This window comes from Corvus kubaryi, unplaced genomic scaffold (assembly GCF_017639235.1).
Source record: "Corvus kubaryi isolate FWS band 111438036 unplaced genomic scaffold, C.kubaryi_AGA036_p1.0 37179, whole genome shotgun sequence".
Classification (NCBI taxonomy): domain Eukaryota; kingdom Metazoa; phylum Chordata; class Aves; order Passeriformes; family Corvidae; genus Corvus; species Corvus kubaryi.
Genome location: NW_024581049.1, coordinates 169,682 through 193,784, shown reverse-complemented (window position 1 = coordinate 193,784; position 24,103 = coordinate 169,682). Strand labels below are relative to the sequence as shown.

The 24,103-nt window shown below is 47.5% G+C and overlaps 1 protein-coding gene across 43 annotated transcripts in view; it reads right to left on the bottom strand.

The window, feature by feature from the left end:
* EPB41 (erythrocyte membrane protein band 4.1) overlaps nucleotides 1–24,103 on the bottom strand; it is a 94,619-nt gene that overhangs the window by 45,650 nt on the left and 24,866 nt on the right. For 41 of the 43 annotated variants that reach the window (XM_042021878.1, XM_042021876.1, XM_042021908.1 and 38 more), the window contains exons 2-3: nucleotides 4,376–4,835; nucleotides 1,529–1,759 (exon numbers count right to left, since the gene is read on the bottom strand). In XM_042021878.1, the coding sequence (XP_041877812.1) occupies nucleotides 1,529–1,759; nucleotides 4,376–4,828 (684 nt within the window). In that variant the 5' untranslated portion in view covers nucleotides 4,829–4,835. The remainder of the gene's footprint in view (nucleotides 1–1,528; nucleotides 1,760–4,375; nucleotides 4,836–24,103) is intronic. The other 2 variants (XM_042021904.1, XM_042021898.1) reach the window with 1 other exon arrangement.

Sequence of the window (24,103 nt, the reverse complement as noted above, 5' to 3'; positions counted from 1 at the left end):
CAACTGCTCCAAGACCCCTGCCATGTTTTATTCTTTGGCTTTATTCCAGCCCTTCAGCTGTCAGGTCCTTTGTGCACACGTTATGACTCTATAGGTAACATAATGTATGCGTTAGCCTGGGTATTCCTCAAGGAACTGGCACTGGTATAGGAATGAAAAAGCTTCCAGGGCTGTCAGTCGGAAAGGATGCCTGAAAGCACTAATTCTCCTTGGATAAAGGCATTTGTGCTGCTCTTTGCCTACACCTTTGCAATTCCTTCCCAATTAAATCTTAATAAACTCTCAAAACGCCAGAGCAGAATTACACTGGCGCTAAAGCCAAGGGTGCTTCTCAAGTTAAGAGGATCTCACTGACACCATGGCCCCGCTAATCCTCTGCAGTACCCAGCACGACCCTCTGGACCTACAGAGAGACATTTCTCATGTCCTGCTCAAGTCAGGACCCCCCATCCCCCCACAGTTCTCCCTCCAACAGTGTCCACGACGGTATTCAAAGGCATCGCTGCAGCAAACTCAGGCACAAAGCCATGGCAAGCTGTCACCGGGATTGGAAGAAGACATTCCTTGGGGCTGCACACAGTATCCCTGGCCAAGGGGAAAGTGATGGGGGCAGTGATGCTCTGAGCTGATCCCAGGCAGGACCAGCAGCACCATCATTACACAAACACTCAGCACTGACCTACTTGCCCAGGATCACCCAAGGTGATGGTTCCCACAAGGAGCACTGCGTCCAGATACCCTCTCCTGGCCCATTTACCAGCAGGACTGAGGGAAAACAAGCTGGTGGAATTATGCTCCAATGGTAAGTACCAGATTATTAATATTCCAGACAAGCACTTCGATACTAAAATAGGGATTTCTGCTCACTTTTTATTGCCCTGACAGCACCACAACCCTGTGAGAGAATGCACAAAATAAAGGGAAAAAAAAGCTCTCAGATGAAGGGGGTTGCAGTGCTCTAAGTCAACATAATAATTTTAAATTGTTTACTGGAAATACATTCAACTGCAGGCTAAACACAGTGTGTTTTCTTTACATCCAAGCACCAGGAGCTAAGTTAACCAGCAGCCTGAGAGGTTAAGGTACCTTGGGGGACTAGAAAAGCACAAATCAATTTCGTTCAACCCATTTTATTCAAAGCCAAGGAGGCAAAAGTTATTTAGAGAATTGCAACCTACCCCAAAAACCTAAACTCTAGCCTGGGATACAAATGAGAGAGATGGTGAACAGCAAGTAATACAAAGTTTGGGTTTGTTTTTTTTTTAAACTTCCCCCCACCTCTACAAAGCAAGGCACCCTGGAATTGTAGAACAATAAAAAATAAAGATTCCTAGTACCCAGAGGTTTTTACAACACACTAAATAAGTTGTTATAGCTTACAGCAGACTTGTTCTGCAGTAAAACCTGTCATGTAATTCCCTGGCAGCACATTAGGCCCCTATTAAATCGTGTTTGTGGTGATTTTTCAAGAGAAGCAGAAGGGAGAGGGAAGAGAGGAGAAGTAGAACCAAAACCCCAAAGTACTTACATCCACAGAACACTCAAAAATGGTGTCATCCAGCAAAACGACTTTGCAGTACATGTTTCTGTGTCTCTTCACTGCTTTTTGGGCAGCTTTCAAATCCTTGTGTGCTTTGGTCTCTGGAGACTCTGGCTTTGGTTCTGGCTTGGCACCCTCCTCCTTTGCTTCCCCTTCTTCCCTGTCCTCGAAGTCTCTTCCCTCTGGCTCCTGGTCGTCCCTCCTCTCCTCCTGAGCAGGCTGAAACCCCCGATTTAGAGGTATCAAACAAACAAAGCATCACATGGAACAAGCACTACAGGGCTGGGATCTCACACAGAATTCATTATCCCACTTTAACCTGTAACCCAGGACCTGGAGCAGCAGCTGGGGTGACCAAGAGAACAGTATTAATTTTTAAAGCTCTTCCAAGTAATTTTCAAGTTTTCATTTAATAAAGGATGTAATAAAAAAGAAGTAAGGGTTGATTAGAGAAATCAGGGCAGATTACATCATGCATTCATGGTGTTAATGACAGCACCTTCTGGATTGGGAAGGTTTTTTCCCTCCCAAGCAGGATCCCCAGTGCTCCCACTGCCACTCTGTCATAGCTGTTGTTCCAGTGCACTGGTCCTTGGCATGGCAAGGAGGAATTGTTTCACATTGACAGAGGCTAGATGGCATATTGGGAAGAAATTCTTCCCTTTGAGGGTGGGGAGGCCTGGCACAGGGCACCCAGAGAAGCTGTAGCTACCCCTGGATCCCTGGCAGTGCCCAAGGCCAGGTTGGATGGGGCTTAGAGCAACCTGGGACAGTGGAAGGTGTCCCTGCCCATGGCAGGGCATGGGACGAAATGGGCTTTAAGGTCCCTTCCAACCCAAACCATTGTGGGATTTTATGGCAGCAGTGGCACTAAAAGGAGGGTCAGGGCTGAGGTTTTGTGGCCATCGGAGCTGACCGAGCAGCTCTCTGCCACCAAAAAGGGAAGGCAGCCTCCACATCACCATCCCTTTGCCTACGGAAGCACTTTGAGAGTCAGTTTAATGCACTCCAATAGCAGAAAGAGATGCAGTTTGGGGACAGGAGGAGGAAGGAAGCTGGGTTTTTTTTTTCTTCTGCCACTTCAGCAGGTTAAATGAGTTCATGGCAGGCTCTGACGACACTGGAAGGGGCTGGATGCAGCAGGAGCACAGAGCTGCAGCAGAGGAAGAGCAAAACCTTGTCTGTTCAGCCCATCACATCTCATGAAATCACACCCAGGCACAAGTGCACAGAGGTATTTAAAAACTAAATAATGTCCACAAGCTGCTGACTTCTGTTCCAGCAGAACTGGGACAATCAGGAGCAGTGAATCAGTCAAAGCTCCTAATGCCCGTCGGTCAGCATTTATCAAACTGCAGCACGTCGCAAATGCTTTCACAGCAGAAATATCTGCCGAGTGTCACAGTTCAGAAAGCCACTGACAGTGATCTAAAATAAGAACTGGAAAAAAAAAAGGCACAAATGCTTCATCTGAAATGAACAGCCCATGAAGGAAGGCTGGGGTGCAAATTCACACGGGCTCAGGAGCAGCAAATCAGAGATAAATAGAGAAAGAAATCATGCATTGAAAAACCCAGAATGGCTTAGGTTGGAAGGGACCCTAAAGCCTCCTCTCACCTTCCACTAGACGATGTTGCTCCAACCCAGTCTTAAACACTTCCAAGAATAAGTTCCTCTTGAAAATACAATTTATGGGCATGAAAATCTCCACCTCTTCCCCATCCTGCTAATCCCTACCCTCAGAGGTACAAAACATGAGCAGAGATCATCCCATGGTCTTCACAGGCTCAGAAATTTGGGAAAAGAAAGGAAAAGCTGTTACCTACTACCCTCTCTACAACTTTGTAATTTTAACGAGGCAGATTTACAATTACTGCCTACTGGCAGTGCTTGAATTTGTAAAGGATTGCTCAAAAATTGAGCATTTGTGGGGATCTGGAGCCACTCTGAACTTAAGGCAGTGAGTAAGAAATCCAGATTTCACCCTGTCTGGCTCCAGCAATACACACGATTGGTTGGGTTGTAAGAAATTCCCAGCTGAGGAGAAGGAATACCTACCTTTTTCCACTCCAGGATCAAGTAACAGCAGAGCTGTAACTACCCAAGGAGGAAGAGAGGGCACCCAGCACCCCCAAATCAATAACCAGCCACAGCTCAGTGAATGTTCCCTGGGGGTGTATCTGCCTCAATTTCTATTTTAAAATTTTAAACTTTAAATTTTGCATGAGAAATGACCCTGGCTGGAAAGAGCAGACACCAGACAGGTTCCAGGAGCTGGGCTCAGCCCCACATGCCATGCAGAAATCCCTGTCTACATGATGCATAAGCAGAAAACATCTATATTTGGCAGGTTCAGCACTAGCCCAGACCAAGCAGATGACCAAGTCCTAAAATGCCACGCTTGTGCTCCTTGAAGCTGAAGAAACCCTCTCCCAAATCCACATACTCTTGAGATCTCCACCTTGGGCCCCTGACCTGCCTTGATCCGGCTCACACCAAGGAAATCCTGACGATCAACCCTGGTTTTGAATCCAATGAATGTGAACCCTCTGTGTTCTGGTGTGACATCCCAAGGCTCAGCAGAGCAATGGTTCAGCACTGGGCATTTTACATTATGTTGGAGTGTGAGCCCAATTCCTGGAACAGGTGCTTTGCAGGGATGCAAGAGTGGGAAGTACAAAATGAAACACAGGGAGCTGACAAGAGCCTTTTTGGCATCTAATGACCTTTTCTGGTCAAGCTCACATGTCTGGGATATTAAGTTTTTATAGTTTTGGCTACAAATATGCATTTTAAAGCGGCAGGGAGCACGTCCCACGGAATGGGGTGTTTTACCTGCGTTTCTGCACTGCTCAAGGAATGAAGATCCAGTGATGGGTCAGTTTTGAGCTCAGGCTCAGGAGCTGCAATTGGGGCTTTCACCAGGATGTCTTTATCAGGGCTGGCTCCTAATCCTGCATCTTTCTGGTCACCTCCCACTTCTTTAGGAGCATCAGTGTCTTTGTCCTCTTCGGACACCTGAGACTTGGGCCTCCTGAGGAAGGAGGAGAAGAGGCGGGAGAGACCCCGGCCCTCGGAGGTGCGACGTTCTTTCTTGCTCTGCTCCTCGTGCGTGGGGGTGTCTCCGTTGGAGGCCTTCTGCCTCTGGGGCTGCCTCTCCGGCGTTGGCTGAGCCCCTTCCTCCAGGGAAGCCTCTTGCTTCTGTGTTTCAGCAGCTCCTTCCTCCTCCTTGGCTTGTTGCTGCTCCGAGTTGTCAGCATCGGCTGCTGGACTCTTTTCTGTTGTCATGATGATGCTGTATGAGAGGAGCAAAAGGGCTCAATCAAGGAGTTTCCAATACCCATGTCTGACTGAGCTACTCAAACCAACCACGAGCACAGACACGCCGGCCATGTTCACCAGTCACACCACCCCGTCACAGAACCAGAGCGGAAGGGACCCACAGGGACCATCCAGTCCAGCTCTGAAGTGAATGGCCTGTAGGGGGATGAAATGCTGGCTGACTCCAGCCTACAAAGTCAGCAAGAGCAAAGTCATTCCTTTTGCTACAGTTTGCTTTGAAGATAGTCTTTAAGGTCCCGTCCAACTTAAACCATTCTGGGATTCTATGATCTAAACACACCAAACCACACTGCTGGGGACAGGACCCACCAGTGTTGAGCAACACTGTTCTGCACGAGATGAATCCAGTGGAGCCCAGCAGGCTTTGGGATTCATGGGATATTTGCACTGCACACTAAAAAAATGTCAAATGAAAAAGTTTCCAAACAACATCCATAATGGAGAGCAGATTTCCTCAGAGCTTGTGCTATTAAGCTGATGCAACGTTTATTTCAACTTTAGCCTGGGCTGTTAACACAAAAAGATGGAAATCACATGAGAAGAATATCTATTTAAGGTATAAAGAGGACCCAAAATAATCATGCTTTAGAGGGGATAGAACTAATCTTTGCACACTGCATCACATGTATCTGCAGCAATAAATTGCCACTGCTTACACTGAGCAAATAGCATATAATCCAATATGCCTCAATCCCCCAGCCCGAGCCTCGGTGTATAAACATTTGCTCAAAATACACACTTAAAATTAAGAAACATTGAAGATGTCATCCTCCTACGTATTATTGCCTTCATCAACTTTAATTTAACTTATCCTGATTGCTAAAAGAAGCAGAGTGCTTGAAGGGGAGAAACCTTCCCAGCTCTCCAAAGGACTTTCCCCTTGCGTTTAATGCAAACATTTCATATTATTTCTAATGCTGTGGTTAAACCAGCACAGCATCACAGACCTTCCCTGAATTTGTTTCTGCAGCAATGCAAATTTCCTGAGGTTACAAGGTTTGGTTTGGGGTTCTGGTTGGGTTTTTTCACTTGGACTCAGCCCCACCAGCCAGCCCTGGGGGACGAGCTGCAGGGCTCATTTTAGCATGGTCTCCTGGCAGAAGACAGAATTATACTCCACTCACCATCTCCCCTCAGTCAGCTGCTCTGGGTATTTCCAAATCCAGTGGAGTGGCGCCACTGAAACAGCAGCTTCCAACCTGCACTGAGGAAAGAGGCACCCAAGCAGAGAACCTACATCATGGGCACCCAATGGACCAGGGATGCTACAAGGCAAAGAGAGTGCCCAAACCCAGATGTGCCCAGATGTGTCTGTGATCAGTTTGCAGATGGCAGTATACGTGTGACTTGTCCTTGCAGCTCTTACTTCTGCTCCCCTTCCTCCTGCGATCCCTTGCCACAGATGCTGCTGGCCCTGTCAGCAACCCACGGCTCCTACTGCAGAGAACCCCAGCCACCACGCAGCCAATTTCTGCTCTCATCAGCTCTCCAAGAACTCCTGGAGATGCCACAAGGCAGTGGAGAGGGCAAGGACTGTTCAGCCAAACACCCATCACCCTGAACCCACTATGCCAATGTCCAGGGCAAAGCTCCCAATGTCTCAGCACACATGGAGTGGAAGGGATGCTCTGCAAGCCTGTCCCACCACAATCACACACTGACAGCCAGCTCCCTCTGGCACCAGCTGTTGGAGCAGCCTGCTTTGTAGTTGCTTCCCACTGTGTTTGTTTTGAATAAATACATTTGTAGGAATCGTTATCAAAACACACAGCGTTGGACACTTTGCTCTTCAAACCAAAAAGGCAGAACCAAGGCTTTGGAAATGACGTCGGTGGGGAGGGCACAGCTGAGGAGCAGCTCTTATCAGCCGCAGGAAGCCCCAGGGACAGCCCACAAAGGAACGTTTCCTCTGGATGTACTTTTCTCTCTTTAAACACCAACAATTTGGAACAAGATTTGTTGACTTGTTTACATTTCAAAGCCGCAGTCACGGACCTTTCCCGGTGCAGGAAGGTGGGTCTGGCTGGCGATGAGCAAACATCTCCTTGTCTTTCCTCCATCCCCCGAGAACCTTGCTGCGGCTCAGCCAAATCGCCTCGGCAGCGCTGGGGATGCGGAGACGGGCACGTAGGAGCCCTTCCTTTCCCAATAAACATTTCATAGCTGCCAGCACCAGTAACTCACTGGGTACAGCAAACATCTTGCTGCGAGACCCGAGTGCACTGCTCCAATGCATGGGCTCCTGGCCGGCTCCCACCCTTAGAAGTTTTATGCTCAGAAATGGTTTTCCCTACATTTGTCATCAAAAGCAAAGAGATTTGTAAGTAAGTAACATAACTGAGAGGTTGCCCATGGCAAGGGGGTGGAACGAGATGGTCTTTAAACCTTCCAACCCAAGCCAGTCTGTGATTCTGTGATTATACAATGAAAAAAAGGACCTTTCCTGCAAGGAGATGGGTGCCAACTGGTGTTTTGTTTCCAAGCCAGCCCAGCCCAGAGCAGACACAAAGAACGAGGTTCCCGCTCCACTGCTCTTCAACCCATCCCCTGGAGAAAACACTGCCCACAGCCAAACCACAAGCAGGATTTTATTTAAATTAAATTTTTCTTCCCTTGCTATTTCACAAGGCAATTCTGCTGAGCCTGCAGGTGCCTCAGGAGCTACCCGGATGCTGGAGGAGGATATTCTGCTATTGTATGAGCACTCAAGCAGTGCTGCTCACCTCCTCCTCTGAGCTGCCACACTGTAAATACTTCATTTGGGGGCCTTTCTTTGGTAGAGGCTGAAGGTTTGATGTCAGCCTGTAAAAGGCAGGCTCTTCACATGTCTGGAGTGGAGAAGGTGTTAAACACTGTGGAAATAAGCAAGCTACAACAAGCTCAGATGTGATCCGAGAGAGATTCTGGAGTAACAATCTCATCAGAAAAGAGTACAAATATGTATTTATATCTAAATATTTATATCTATTTTTAAGCTGAAGAACATCCTTCAGGTAAGAAGGCTTTGGCAACAGGAAGCGACCTGAAGAGAAGGGAGTTAAGTATTTCCAGAGCAGAAAACAGGCTTTGCCCTGCTGAGGACACCTTCACCATGGGCTGACCTCCCACCAGCAACATCCCCCTTCATCTGCACCTGAGGGAGGACCTGAACCTCCTCAGGAATGTCGGTGCTTTGGTGATGAAGAGGGAGCTCCACAGATCTTCTCTCAAAAGGCATCAGCAACTCCGAACACCAAATGTCAGAGCAAACCAGTGCAGGGGCACCTTCTGAACCTGCCGTACCTGCGAAGACCCTCCAGCCCCCCAGCACCCGAGCCCTCCAACCTCAGGGCTTATCCTTCTTTCTGGCCAAAGGCACAGCTGTAGGGAACATTCAACATCGCTGTGGGCTTGGTGTAATTCATACAGACTCATCCCTCTTTCCTGCATCAAAACCCTTGGAACAAAACAGACTTAAAAGGAGTGCAAGTGTTCATTGCTCACCCTGCTGCCAACATACATGGTTCAATCATAAAATCATGGAATGCTTTGGGTTGAAGGCACCTTAAACTTACCTCATTCCAACCCCCTAGCATTGGCAGGGACATTTTCCACTATACCAGGTTGCTTCAAGCCCCATCCACCCTGCACCAATTATCTGGTGAGCAGATGATGGCTAAACTCAGTTTCACCCGCACACGGCTCCATGGGTTCTGCTCTTGCAGATATCAAAAGACAACCCCAGTCCAAGTGAAACCATCCCCATTTTCCAGCCTGCACAGAAGCACAGAGATTTATCTAAAAGATTTTAGAGTAGCTCAAGACACCACAACAGCTCCCTGTTGAGAAAGCCTTCAATCCTCAAGAGAAACCCAAATCCCTTCCTTATGGTGCCTGTGCTCTGGAAGGTTCTCATTAAGTAATGGCACCTGAGCTCCCTGGAAATGACAGTGCTGCTCATTTGGGCTGTTCCATGATAAGTTACAGGGGCTCAAAGAAACAGGAATGTTTAGGTATGTGTCTATCACCCTCTCCTACCTGTCAGCCTACTTCAGTCTCTCTTATTTAGGCACACAGTAAGTTTAGTGATAATAAATTGAACCTATGCTGAAGGAAGGAGGGGTTAATTAGAAATCAGGAAGAAATCCCTGCCTGTGAGGGTGGTGAAGCCCCGGCACAGGCTGCCCCTGGATCCCTGGAAGTGTCCAGTGTCAGGCTGGATGGGGTTTGGAGCAACCTGGCCTAGTGGAAGGTGTCCCTGCCCATGGCAGGGGGTGGGATGACACAGGCTTTAAGGCTCCTTCCAACTCAAACCAGTCTGTGATTCTGTAAAAAATCTAACTTATCCTTGTTTCCAAGCCTGGAAAAATTATTTATGGCTCATGTCATAACTTACTTAATTCCCAGTGGCTTAGTCTTTCAGAGAGAGAAGAAAAAGGACGGTCCACAGGGAAGGTTCAGTTCTTGGAAACACAAACTGTCTCGCAGAGATGCCCAACACCAGATAATGGGTGGGACAAACTGTCTTGACCTTCCTATGCAAAAATGTGTGGCTTCACTGAACGCTGCAGCTCCAGCAAGAGCTGGAGACAATGATAAGACAGAAATTTCTGCTAAAAATAGGCAAAAATCAAATAGTTCCAGCAACAGTGTAATGGTTTTTTTTAAATGCGTTCCTTCCCATTTCATAATGTGTGTGAAAAGCACATAATTCACCAGGGAAACTACACAGAACACTGCTCGAAATAGAGAGCACAGCCTGACAATTCAGTTTTGTCAAGACCTGGTGCATGTGCAACAAACCTGTGGGTGGGAGAGGAGGAAACTGCAGCTGCCACCAGCATGACTTGCTCCACGTGTGTGTTACGTGTCCTACACGTGATTTTTACTACAGTAAAGAAAACACTGGACAGAGCTTGGAGCAACCTCATCTAGTGGAAGGTGTCCCTGGCCATGGCAGGGGGGTGGAATGTGATGGACTTTAAGGTCTCTGCCAACTCAAACCAGTCTGGGATTCTATGACCATAGCAGAAATGTATGCTTGGGGGTTTCAAACAAAGTAAGATATTAAAATGCAATAAAATAAGCCTCTCAACAGAAATTCAAACAACTTTAAAATACTCTAAAGACTTAGAATCTTTCAGAATTTATTTAATAGATTTTATTAGAGGAATAATTAGTGCTGACAATTTATAACCCCTCTTAGAATTAACATGCCTCATCTTTCTGTGCCGGTACTTTGGATCCTGAACAAAAAGGACGCTGCCACTCAGCCTGACCCAGAGGGTAACAGGAGACTTCAGGAGCCTTATTGAACAGGAGAAAAATAAACCACCCAACACAACACAGATGGCACATTACAACTGCCTGGATTTAATTCTCACCAGACCAGCCCTGGTAATCTACTGCATGTCGGCAGCACCGTGCCCCTCTCCCATCTCCTGCTATCGTACAGCTTTCCTATTTAAATGAAGGCAAAAATAGTAGCTCACCATCTGCTGAAAGCAAATCATTTATGTCAAATTGAAGACTGGGCTTATAAAATGACCTGACTAAATGGAGCAGTAAGTGCATTACAACCAAAGGGAGCTGAGAGCTCCTCCTCTGTATCCTCAAAAATCCTCCTAGATGCTACAAAATTCCTTACATGGAAATTCATGGGCTTTGCTCATTGGTGAAGTGCTGAAATTTAAATGAAAACATGTACTTGTCACTGGGGCCTTGTCTACAGCAATGGGTTTGGAAAGGCTGCCTGTGTGGGATCTCTCTGGAAAATTCGCTTGAACTTGGAGCAGTTGGACCCAGAACAGACACGGAGAAGGCACGTGCAGCAGGCTGCCAGCAAAATCAAGCTGCTCATAGACTATCCCTCCTCTCATTGCAACGCAGTAATTGGCTAAAAAGACTAAGAAAAGCAGCAGTTTAATACAAGTGTTGTTTCCTATTCAGTAGTGAGCAGTAACTCTTGGGGCTCCCTTCCCCTCTGCAGCAGAGGCCAGAGCAGAAACAACATGGTTTGGTCTCAAACACACAGTGCCTGACAGGGCTTCTTCTGCAGAAACAAGTCTCCAAACCCGCCTGGAGGACACAAGGGCTCAGCCTGGCAGGCAGCAGTCACTCCAAAACCCTCCTTTGCTGAAGGAGCCGGTATCTGCCTGACCTGGCAGAGGGAGGGAGGGATCCATCCAAGCCCATCCCCACCCTACGAGCAGCTCAGCCCCTGTGTGGTGCAGATAACATCCTGGGGCTGCTCCCTCCACCAGCCTCCCATGGAAACAGGGGGAGTGGGGACTCAGCAGGCACCAGAAATCTGTGCAACAAAAAGCAGCAGGAACGGTGCTTACAAAAGCACCATGAGCAAGCCGTTCCATCACAGGGAGGCAATGGCAAGGACAGGCTCCATCCCAGCAGGTCACTCCATCACAGACGCTCCTGACTCCGCACAGAAGGAATACCCGAGGTGGCGATGACAGCACAGCAGAGATGACAATGCCACCGCTGTGTGTGACGATGGCTCTCCCTGCAGCAGCACTCCACTTGCTAAAGCAACAGTTCAACAGAAATAAGCAATAGATCTCCATCAGCTGAACAAGAGGATTTTTGCCATGAATTATTCATAAGGATTTTTTTTCCTGCCTGAACATAGATGTGTTTACTTACACTGTACCTCATTTACACTCAAGGTTTAACATAACAGGGCTCATATTCTTTCCTTACAGTTTCCCAAGAATGGGGGTAAAGCACTTTCTGCTTTTGTTGTTCTCCATTTGGTTGCTTCCAAACCAAAGCTATAATTAGAAGCCCAGAGGGCCCTGAACGCTCCTTTGATAAAGAGCTGCCTGCTAGGTAAATACCACCCCTGCACACACATACACACAGGCACCTGCCAGGATGAACCCCTGCTGCACGGAGAGCCAGAAGGATGTTTGATGCTAAGACCTCTTAATAGGCTCCATTGCCGACTGCCCCAGCTCACACACATGGGCTGCTCCTCCCCTGCGTGCCAGGGACATCACACTTAAGTGCTTCATTTGTTACTGCATGGCTGTAATGCAATTTGCATTCACCCAAGTGTCTCAAATACATCTGCCGCACCCTGGTACAACGCCCCAAATTCATTAAAAAGAACCCTAATCGCACAGTTATTCAGATGTTATTAGTGCACAAGAAATGCACAATATTTGAACTATCTGAGGGAACACAGGAAGGGCTGGGAGAACAAGCGCTAGGCTTGTTCTCTGCCGAGCCCTGACGAAAGCTGGCTGAAAAAGCTGGATGAAAACGTCCTCAACCCTGGCTTTAAGCTGGGCTTATTGCTTCAGAATTGCCATCAAATACCACAGAATCCTAGCATGGTTTGGGTGGGAAGGGTTCTGAAAGCTCATCTCGTTACACCCGCAGCCATGGACAGAGACACCTTCCACTGTCCCAGGCTGCTCCAAGCCCTGTCCAACCTGGCCTTGGACACTTCGAGGGATGGAGCGGCCACAACTTCTCTGGGCAACTGCTGCCAGGGCCTCACCACCCTCCCAGGGAAGAATTTCTCCCCAATATATCCCACCTAATCCTGCCCTCTGTCAGTTTGAGGTCATTCCTCTTTGTTGTCTCACTATCTGCCTGTGTAAAAAGCCTCTCCCTCCTTTTTGTAAGCCCCATTAGGCACTGGAAAGGGCTCTAAGGTCTCCCTGGAGCCTTCTCTTCTCAAGGCTGAACACCCACAACTCCCTCAGCTTGTCAAGGACACTTAAGTTAGTGCTACACTACCCTAAAATGATTCCAAGACCTTTTCTCCTGACAGCAACACTCCAAACGTATTTAATGCAGAGGAAATATCATTCTCCCCCACAAGAACCTGCAGCAAGGGGAAACCCCCAGGACATGGTGCCTAACCCAGTGATGCCAGGGTCTGCCCAGGGGCACAGCAATGTGGTTTTGGGCTGTTTTAATGAGTTTTAAGAAGTTGTACCAGCTGCCAGGCTGAGTTGATTGACCTGGTTTGCTCTCACATGCTCACTGCCACCATCGAGCAGTGAAGCAAGGCTGCAAGGTAACTAAAATTACATTTACACTAATTATCAGCCTGAACATTGCACTTTTAAAGATTAATGACCCTTACCTAGGAGTACACAAATGCACTGGCCAGCTGCAGGTTATCTACCAAATTCCTTGACTCTTGGTTTTCTGGCCAAGCTCCAGTCACTTACACCTGCAGAGCAACAGAGGGGATGGAGAAGCTGGAGATCATCTCAGCATCCACAAGCCAGATGCAGCACAGCCATGGCTGCTGGCTCTAGAGACACAACTGGGACAGCAGCAGCTCCGAGGAGCCCAGGGGAATGAGTCAGTGAGCAGGGGGTTGTGAAGCTGAGTTTCACTGGGCGGGTACAAACACTGCAGGCATCAGCGCGCAGCAGCCTCTGCTGCTCCTGAGCTGGGGGAAGGCTTTCTTTCAGGAAGGACCACCCTTTTCTGAAATCCCCTCTTCTTTCAGGGCTCAGCATCCCACGCAACAGCACAGAGAAGGAGAGGAAATCCATTCCCACCACAAACCTTGAGCTGTAAACTCCCAGTATCACAGAAAGAACCCAACCTTCAACAATTTGACAACTCACAAGACCAGGCAGCTTGGTTTTAGAGCCCACTAAGAGCTAATTGAAGTCCCCCAACAAAAGCAGCAGAGCACGCTCCAAGCTGGCTGCAGCTCCCCAAGGCACATAGCAATGGGGAATGCAAACTGGGATGTTGCTGACCTTGCCTCAAGACTGGGAACAGCAAAGCATCTTCTGTGGGCACTGTGCACAGGAGGGGGGTGGGGAGACACCGCCTCCAGAAAGCTCCCCTCTTTTTTTTCTTTAAATATTGCAGGTGATGATTAATTCTAAACTCTGCACCACTCCCAGAAAAAAAACCCCCATGGGGATGACCTGCAGGCTCCTGTCTATGCCCAAGGAGAGCAGGCAAACATCCAAAACCTGGGTGTAACTATGTTCCCAACAGACCTGGTCCACAGGCAACAGACAGAAAACCAGACACTCAGCTGTTCTCCCAAATACTCGGAGCCAGGAGTCAGAAGCTGTTTGTAAAGCCTCAAGGTATGTACTCAGTTTGATTGGGACAAACTCCAGTGCCACCAGGGCCCCAGAAGGATGCTACCCCAATGAATGCAGCACCAGAAGAACACTGCATGTCTCAGGAACCTTCACACCACCTCCATAGGGATGGTTTTCTTCCCATCTTTCCTGCTTGTGATGCTCAGTGACCACAAAGTCACCCTTGACCCTGGGGTGGCTTCCAGAAGCTGGGCAGCAAAGGAGAAGATGGTTCCTGGAAAATCAAGGCAGGTTTTGCAATGCCTCCCACGCAGAGGACGTTCTCTAGAATCCCTCCAGGGATCCTGCACCACAGGGCAGGTGACACCCGCCTGGAGTCAAAAGGCAATGGAATATCAGTGCTTGGATTAGTGAGACATCCTCACTGGCAGTCCCCATCCCATAACAAAGTCATTCTCCTCTTAGCAAGGCTAGGGAGAAGCCCTTGGTGAGCACAGCTTCCTAGTATTTCCATTGCACAATGTTCTCTGTCCCCTATTTGGCACAATTTGGCCTATTTCATGCATACAAAAAGCACCTCAGGGATGCCTGGAGGTTCTGCCCTGTGTCCTCACACACATCTCGCTTCTGCTTCTACACAACAAGATCCCACAGCACCATTCTGAACAGCTAAGGAGCTGGGGATGGGTACCAAGATGGTGGGAGACACCAGGACACCAAACTAACACGGGGTGACACAACTGTCACCTTCCCGAGGTTGCACCCCAGCACGGCTGGCAGAGATGAAAATCCTTCCATCTCCACCAGGAACAGGAACTAAACAGAAGGGGAATGTGAAGCAGCAATGAAATACCATCATGTGCAGTCAGTTATGGGCACACAGCAGAGCAGCTCAGTCCTGTCACCTCCCAGAGCTGCTCCTTTCGTGAGCCAACAGACTGCAGCAGAACCCCTCCCACCATCCCCCACCAAGACTCGGCCTCCAGCCGTTTCCACCAGTCTGTTTTTTCCATCCAGCAGTGAAATCAGGCAGCTTTAGTTTTTAATCCCCTTAATTAGGGGTGTGCAGCAGTCTTCATTCCTTAATTACATCCATTCACACATCTGATGCAACACATTTACAAACAACCATTTTCACTGGAGATGGCTTTGAATCAAAATTGCTGTCGAATTCCCACACTGGCTGTGCTGTGTCACCAACAGGGAGAAGACACAACGTGGCATTCCAGATGCTTTAACAAGACACACAAGCTTGGAAATGCTATTTTCATTAAATAATCACCTGTTTCTTTGGCACGATTCAGGTGACTCCAGAGCAGAGAAACCACTGGCAGTCTGAGGCAGCGGAGCAGGAGCACAGCTCTCAGGGGTTTACACGAAAAAAGTGACCATTTCAGACAATCCTCTCAATACTGACCCACGGGATGGAGGAATGGCATTTCAGTGCCTATCTCGACGATTTTGGTCCATCACCATTCAGTAGCTCAGTTAAAGGTGGACAACAGGATGCTCCATTTCAGCTGCTCAGCTGCCAGGAATCCCTTTGATCCTCTGGAAGACTAAACACCCAGTGAGCACTTTATCATTCCCACTTCTGATGCAGAACCAAAATAATGACGCTGACACCGTCTGCCTGCCCATGGAGCCATGGATGCATTATCCCACAGGGAGCCTGTGCTCACTTCTGCTTTGAATTACTGCCCCAGATCCCATCCTGATGCACTAATGGCTCACCAGGACACAGCAGCTGAGCTCCAGCCTGCAGCCTGGCCTATAAGCAGTCGGAAATAGTGAACAGGATATTAAACACCATCTGGGGGGAAGGGAGAGCATTGATTTAAAGAATGGGATGGAAGATAAGATGGTATTGTGAGGGCTTTTTCACCCCTGGAGACCCAAGTAAGGATCCATGCTGGTCCCCGCAGCACCCTCTGCTCAGCTCCAGGGTCGCTGCAATTATTTGCATGGAGGAAATGTACACAAACATCGCTTTCTTCAGACTATAGAAAGGAAAAGGAAGTTGTGTTCACCCTCAGTACTGCAGGGAGGGGTCAGAAATACACTTTGCACCCACATTCAGGGGCTGTTTGCTCATATTTTCGGTTGCCGCCCTCCTTTCTGCACTGGATGGGTTGGTGTGGGAGGCTGTTGTGGGTTGTGATTTCACTGAACAAACACCAGCATGGCCACATTCCACCGGCTCTCAAGAGGTGTTTTCTACCTCTTCAACACCCACCCTTGCCACCCAGCACACCACAGAAGGGTTAGTGCTGAGTATCACACTGGTGCTCCTGGATGGCCCTTGTGTTTCTTAACAAAACACTGCAGCACCTTCTCCTCCAGCCACACTTAATCCTGCTGATGCAAACACTGCTCCACCCAGGAGCTCCATGGACAACACACACTAAAAGGATCTCTCCTACTCTCCTGTCTGGCTGCAGCAGAGCCGCTCTTTCTTCCACCACCCCCTGATTCCCTCCAACCTTCTCCCCAGTTCCAGGGGCTGCCCAGGACCCCCCTCCCACCCACTCACATCTTTCTCCCCAATCATCTCCCTGCATTACATACGACACTGGGAGAAGTTTAACGTCCCCAAGGGCATTAAAGGGAGCTTTGGGCATGAAGTCAGGTGAGCATGAGCAGTGGAGAAACTGGGGCAGCACTTGGAAGTTGTAAACCAGCTTTTTCCACTCCCACTGGTGCCAATGAAACCTGCCCAATGCACAGCCAGGACACTGCTGGCCACCAACCAGCTGAGAAGACAACAATAAACAGCTTCCAACTGTTTAAACATTGCAATATTTGAAAATAAATGAAGAGCCAATAAAGACAAAATATCTCCTTTAGTGGGGATAAAGCATATGCAGAAAACAGCAGCTGGTTTAAACATCTCCCTATTAAAATAAATTGTACCTGGAGCTAGTGGTGGTTTCTGGATAAGCTACTGGCCTTATGTACACAATTTAGCATCCCATTGATACTTATTTTATGAGTTAGGTCTCAAAATAATCCTTATTCTATTCAAAGTGTGTGCTTGTGTGTATACCCACAAACACCCAACAATGTAACGGTGGTAGGAACAACCACATGTGTTTTTGGAGAAGCTTTGCTTATTTTTTCCTTTTTTACATTTAAATCCCAGTCATGCAATTGCTTTACTCACAGCTGAAGTCTCAGTGAGCCCAAGAGTGCTTCACCCAGCTGAAAGCTCCACAGACTCACAGGGACTCAGTGTGGCTCAGGTATTTATCAAGTACCAAAAGCAACAGCAAATTAAGAATAAACCATATTATTCTCAGTATTTTTGACCCAAAATCAACTGGTCTTGCCCAGTACTGAGGACTAAACGGAGAGCCCCAGCTAAAATTATGCTGCTAAAGGGCTGCAAGTCCCACAGTCGCAATTCCAGACAAGTGAGCCACTCTTTTCACCATGCTGCTGACAGCAGGAGCCACACAATACTGCTGAAATCCACATTCATGCAGCACAAGGGAATAAAATGCCACACAAATCCTCTTTTCTGCAGGCTCTGGTGATATCATTGTTTGGGTTAAAACTGCCATGAGAAGACCCTTCAAACGAGTGGAGAGAGCAAAAAGCATCGGTGAGCTCACCCAGGCACCTCAGCCACGCAGCTCCTGCCAAACCCGCTCTTTCCTCCTCCAATAAATATATTCTTAAACCACCTCCTCTGCACTTCCTTCAGGTTGTCTTTCTATACACACAATCTGAAGGTAAATAGTCGCCTGTTCCTCTCTAAGATGAAAACAATGAACATACAAACGAGGTCTGAGCGGGTTGAGCTAGCTCCAAGGCATCTCCTCACCACTGTAAGCTGTGAGCAGTGCAATACAGAAAATAAAAGTAGAGAAATGCCTCACCAGCTGCAGAAAGCAGGAGCCCTTACAGTGGCAAGAAGTGCAGTTCAATAGTAAAAAGCAAAAACAAGACAGAAACAAATGCAATGAGCTGGTCTCTGGTTAGGACATCAGTGCATGGCCTGAGCTCAGTTCCCCAGCTAAACAAGCTGTAAAAACTCTTTAGACGTGAACTACAACTCCACAACAAGAACATTTCATTCTCTTATTCCTAAGCATGGGAGATGTTTAAAAAATATCTGCCTTACCGGGCTGTGTCCCCTCTTCAGCACCTGGGGAAGGAGAAGAGGACCTGCCCTGCTCCGTAGGCTTCGGTTCACTGCCTTGGCTTTGAAGCACCTGCATTCAGCACGGACCTCACTGGCGTCACTGCCATGTGGATTTGCCATTTCCCAGGCGTTTTACCTGCTGACATTATGACTGCCAAGCCTGTTCGTTTTATTTAACCATGCTCCTACTCTTAAGCTACCATCCAATTAATGCTCCCAATTACTCGGTGCTCAAGAGCCAACATTAATTAGAGAGCACCCTGCATATGAGGCTGCTGCCAGCTGAAGTGCATGGAGCTGGAGCATCCAGGACCAGTCCCTCCTCTGGGAGAAGAAACAGAGATTCCTCATCTCGATGGTGGATTAACAGCCCTGAGCATGAAAGGCAGGGTTGATGAAACAGTGGATGAGCTTTGTACCCTCAATGCCCAGATCTCAGCAGCCCTTTGGATTCCCCATGTATCCACAGCAATAAATATCTGTTTTTCCCTGTGGGATTCAACAAAACACAGCACCAGTTCAAGCCTGGGGACATTAACCCAGTAATCTCTGGGATTAAGGGCACATACCAACAATGGCAGCCAGTGCTGTATAAATGCACCTTTGGCAAAGCACTCAAAACCAGGAGGATGAAGACCCCAAACTCCCCAAACTCTATGGGAGAAATGCCTAAATACCGTGGCACTTCAAGCACAGGTCACTTTATATGAAGAACTGAGCTGTTCAGGAATTAACAACAGACCTGTGAGGTTAAGACCCAAAACAACTGCCTGTTCAGAGCCCAGGGACACAGGAGTACAGCGTGAGCCTTCGGGAAGGGCATGGAACACCCATTTGCCCTCACACAGTGGCCTCTGCAGACAGCAGCGTAACAAGTTATTTTGCAACTCACATTACTCAGATTTAATAAACCCCCTAGTGCAAGACATCCTTCTATTGGATTTGGAGAAAGATCCTGTAAACTTTGGCCTCTTTTTTTCCTTTCTACAAATAGATCTCTATTGCACAATGCACCGATGCTGTGCCACCTGCGTGAAAACAGCAACATGCCATAAGGAAACAGCACTTCACCATGATTAACTACTAATTTTTTAATTGAATATTAGATTTTTTTTCTCAAAATGTGTTTCTCTTTGCATGGTGCAGTGCACTTTCAAAGTGTTTCACCAACAGCACTGCAGAACTCAGTCTTGACAACAGCAGGGAAGATCAGTGCTAGACCTTTAAACACAAGAGGAAAAACAAAAAGGTGAGTAACTCTTCTCTGTGCTTCACTTCTGCTCCCAGACCTTGCCAAACACAAGGTTTTGATAAAAATCCATCTTGCAGCACCAGAGCAGGGAACACCATGGCGGCTTGAACTGCTCACACCAAGAACATGCCTGCATGGGGACACAGGGAACACATCCCACATCTGGGAGAGCATCAGTCGAGTACTGTGGAGCAGCAGAACATGCTTCTATAACCCACAATAAATTTCATATTAAGGGCAGCAATTAAATCAATTAGTGGTCACCCAGCGAGCTGCTACTTTACAGAAGTTCATTTTAAGCAGCAAAACCAACTTCCAGCATGGTTTAAAATAAGAAGGTGACACAAGCACACACATGCTCATGCCATTAGGAAATTGGGAATGGCTGCAGAGGCTTCTGCTGCAGGTGGCTTATACCGAACTCTTCATTAGTACCAGATGGGTGGATCTCAGATTCCAAATGAAACACACACATCCCCATTTACAATGATTCAGCCCAAAAAAGCCAGTCCTCCAACTAAAATGCAAGTGCCACATCCATTTTTCTCCGCAGTAAATGCGGATCACAGATATGATCACTGCAAAAGCCAGAAGGGACTGTGATGGGTACCACATTGGCTAATTACTCGTGTGACAAATTATCAAGTTAAAAATCAAATATCTGCACTGCTCCAAGCTGAATTTTTTCCCAATTTACATTTTTTTCCAATCTGCATTTTTAAAAAATATAATTCACTGCTTGGAGCAGCAAAGACACTTTTTTTTTAAACACAGCAACAAATTTCAAGCCTATTTCCCAAAGCACCATCAAAAAACTCATCACTGCCGATACCAAGAGGTCTGGATCTTTTTGTGTCTGGGAACCAACCCTTAATTTTAAGTTTTCGCAAAGCCTGTTCTCTTGTTTTCAAGAAACTTGCCCCATCCTGAGCTCTAGTGACTCATCCCCAGATGTCTCTGACTTGCAGCACCTGAACTGACTGCACTCATGAAACACCCTGTGACTAGGCAAAACCACAGTCCATGGGTGGGAAAGCAAAGCAAGGAGATTAACTCAGAAAAACAAGACAAAAACTGCACGTTCCCCAGTCGCTGTTTCTTCTGGAGATGTGGAACTGAGCAACTGCTGGGCTTGGCTGACATCGGGATGTTGAGGCGATGCTCAGTGTCGTGGGGTACAGCTGGCTGCATGTCTGCCCTGTTTTCCTAAACCCCAAACGCTCTTGCTCTAATAGCAAAGCTCTGACAATGCTTTACAACACAGAGATTTGTGTTTTTCCTCTCTCCACTTGTTTTTTGTTTTAAAGAAATGTCTCAAAATATTTTCTCAGGGAGTGTTTCTGCTGAAGGGAACTGGGGAAAAACACAAGCAGACACCTGAGGTAGACAGGAACCACCCACTCACAAACCTCCTGCTTCAGAGGTGCACAGCTGCAGCTCCAGTTGATGTTCTCCTCCCCCTCCCCAACCCCAGTCTAGAAAATTTATTAGAACAAGCATTTTTAGTAAAAAAACAAATGTTTTTCACCAATCCTATAGTGTTTTTCTAGTGGTAAAGCTGAAGTGCTATGAAAGTTACAGTTAATCAAACTTCATCACTCCTTGGTTTTCTGCCACAGCCAGAAGTTTCAGAAGGTTAAACTGTTTCCAAAACAAGCACAATCTATCAACAATTTTTCAGCTGATTTTGTAGTTAATACATCAAAAGGGCAAAGTTCTTTGTTTCCTTACATTTGTGTTTTCAAAGGCCAGGCAGGAGGTGATACCGCTGCACAGCAAAACCAGGGCTGAGAGCTTTTTGCATCTACTCCTACCACAGGAGAGATTTACAACTGTTTGTGCTGAGAAATCATGAGAAAAGGTTAACGTACAACCACTTCCCCCAGCAGCATCAGCCCAGCAAACGGAGCCAACCCTGTAACCAGGCCAGCACCTCGCCAAGACACCAATGAGCTCCACGCACACCTTCCAACCTCCTGAACCTGTGCGTGCGCTGGCACCTCTCCTTCACCTGTGTCTGCAGGGAGCCCTATCACTGGCACAGACGCAGCTGTGCATCTACCTCAAAAAAAGGAGAAAAACGTTTAATTCCACTGTATTTGCATATGCTGTATACAATATCATGTATTTGTATTCCCAGATCACCAGCCTTTCCTGTGATTAGCACTGTGCAGATCAAACCCACCAATGCAATAAGCAATGCTCATGCTGGAGAGCCCAGCTCAATTATAAAAAGAAATAAACCTGCAAGAAAAGCATCACAGTGAAATACCAAATTTCTCTATAATTGCAAGCCTCTTTGCTTTGTGAATTCATCCCTCATGTCCATTATGTACTCCCATTCCTGCCTCCGGAGGCATGCAGGCAAGTAACACTAATAGATTCAGTTTCCCCGAGCTCTCCCTCTCGATTCATCATGCAACAGGGACTCTTTTTTTTAATAAACCACATCTTTGCAAAAGGAATATCACCATTTGTCATCATCAGGGTAGATGAAGAGAGTCAATCATCATTTTTAAATAAGCCAAGAGCAGCAGATGCAAAACATGAAGCCACTAACACTGTCCATGCCACTGCTGGTTTCCCCACCAGCATCCAGTGGGTGCAGGTGGGAGCAAGAGCACCTGAACCAAGAAGAGGAATGTTTTCTGCATGGGTGCCCCAAAACTGAGGGGATGGGAGACACCAGCTACTCAAAGCATCTTGCTTCAAAACAAAATAAAATAAAACTTGCTCCAGTGTGTAAGCAGAGGAAAAAAGGTCATTTTTTGAGACTAACATGCTTGGACACCACAAGTCCCTTGGGTTCTCATTATCATTGGGTGAAGCACCCCAAACCTCACTGAAGAGAGGGGCAGGGATTAGGTCCTGCACTGGGATGGGCACAACAGCTGCTCTGACCTCATCAACCAACCCCAGCTTTATTCCACCATTTCCTGGAGAAGCGAAGGAAGGAGCAGGGACAGGTGGGAGCAAACAGATACTGCCATCCATAAACAAAGGAAGTGTTTTTTGAAGGCAGCATCTAGGTAGACCTGATGGAAGTAACAGAAGCAGCAGCTACAACACCACCACCACCACCACAAACCCCCCCGAAGTCCATAGAAACTATGGCACTCACTGGAAGCAGTATCGGAGGAATTCAGCACGTGGCCATTTTCCCCCACTACTGCCAGCACACCCTTCCCAAGTTGATGCAGTTGCTCCCACTGCAGATAAACCCCCTTCTCCAGGGCCACCCCTACAACATTAAGTTTTTCAGAAAGCCCCGAAGAATGAGCCAGTTCATCTGTGTAAGTCAGCCAACCCACATGTCTGCAAGACCCCTTTTCCATCGTGTTTAAACACCCAGGGGGTCCTGGATGCACATGAAAATCCATAGAAAAGCAATATATATGTACCCTACACTGTTCCCCTCCCAAAACAGTTTCTCTTTCTTGTTGCTCCCCCTCTTCAAGAAAGTGTGGGGGTCCTTAAACCGTTTTGACTAGAAATACATATAAACAGCTGAAAACTCGCATTTTCTCTGCACTTAACTCCTCTCCAGGCCCCAAAAGCTTTCCTTCAGCTTTTCCTAGATGAAAGTTATTCCTGCAGCTGGACCAGGCAGCCCACAACTGAGTTTATCATGTTGCTACTTCATGTGCTTATTCACCAAGACTCTCACGAGCTTCTCACCACACACACTCACTTTCAAGTTGGCAGCTGGAGATAAAAAAGCAGCAATATCAGCATCGGCCACCGGCACCAATCCCAGGAGGAACGGAGGGGACATGGGAGCAGTGCTGGTATTTCCTAGGAGGAGGGATGGAGGGGCACCAAGGAAGTGCCTGGTACTCATCCCACCTCATTTCTCCCTGCTCAAATTTTAATACATGCTACTAAGGGTCCTAAACATGCTGTTCCCTTGCATCGAATGTGACCCCTTCCTCCGACAAGCTGTAGAAACTCATCCTCAGTCTTCTCCCTGTGTCAGGATATGTTTACATGATAAATGGCCTTTTTATTGCCTCTACACACTTACACACACACACTCATGCAGGAGAAAGAGGGATGCTGCTTAGGTGATTTTTTTTGACTTCACACCAACAACCACCCCCACAATTTAAACACAATTTTTCACCTTGCCTGTCAATCACTTCCAACCAACAGTTGTAAAACAGGTATTTAGGTCAGAAAACTTTGGCCTAATGCTGGGTTTCAAGACTTTTCAGACCAAATGAGCTGCTGAGTTTTCATGTACATGAAGGACAGGAGGACTCCCTTGTCCCAGGAGGATGACAGCTCACCACTGCTCTTCTCCAAGAGGCTGCATCCCCAGAGGGTCCCATTGTCTTGTGTGTGACGTGCATGTCAAGGTGACACTGCCAGGATGTCTGTCTTTGCAAACAGGACTAAAACACTATGTGCACACGGAATCCAGTATTTAAAGGACAGACCAGCAGTTTTTGTTTGGGGATTTAAGAGAGTTTTTTGTCACTCTGAAAAATGTCACCCTGAGCTGCCTCTGCACCTACTAAAATTTGCTTTTTCCCATAAAGGCCCAGGGCATCCTGCTCTCCTCTGGCTGTCGTGTTAAGAGGGTAAATCAGGGATATACATTTCGGTGAGACACCAGAAGTTTCTTCCCCCAGAGGGTGGGCGGGCACTGAGCAGAATCCCCAGGGAATGGTCAGAGCCCCAAGGCTGCCAGAGCTCCAGGAGTGTTTGGATAACGCTCTCAAAGATGCACAGGGTGGGATTCTTGGGGTAACCTGTGCAGGGCCATGAGTTGCACTTGATGATCCAACTTG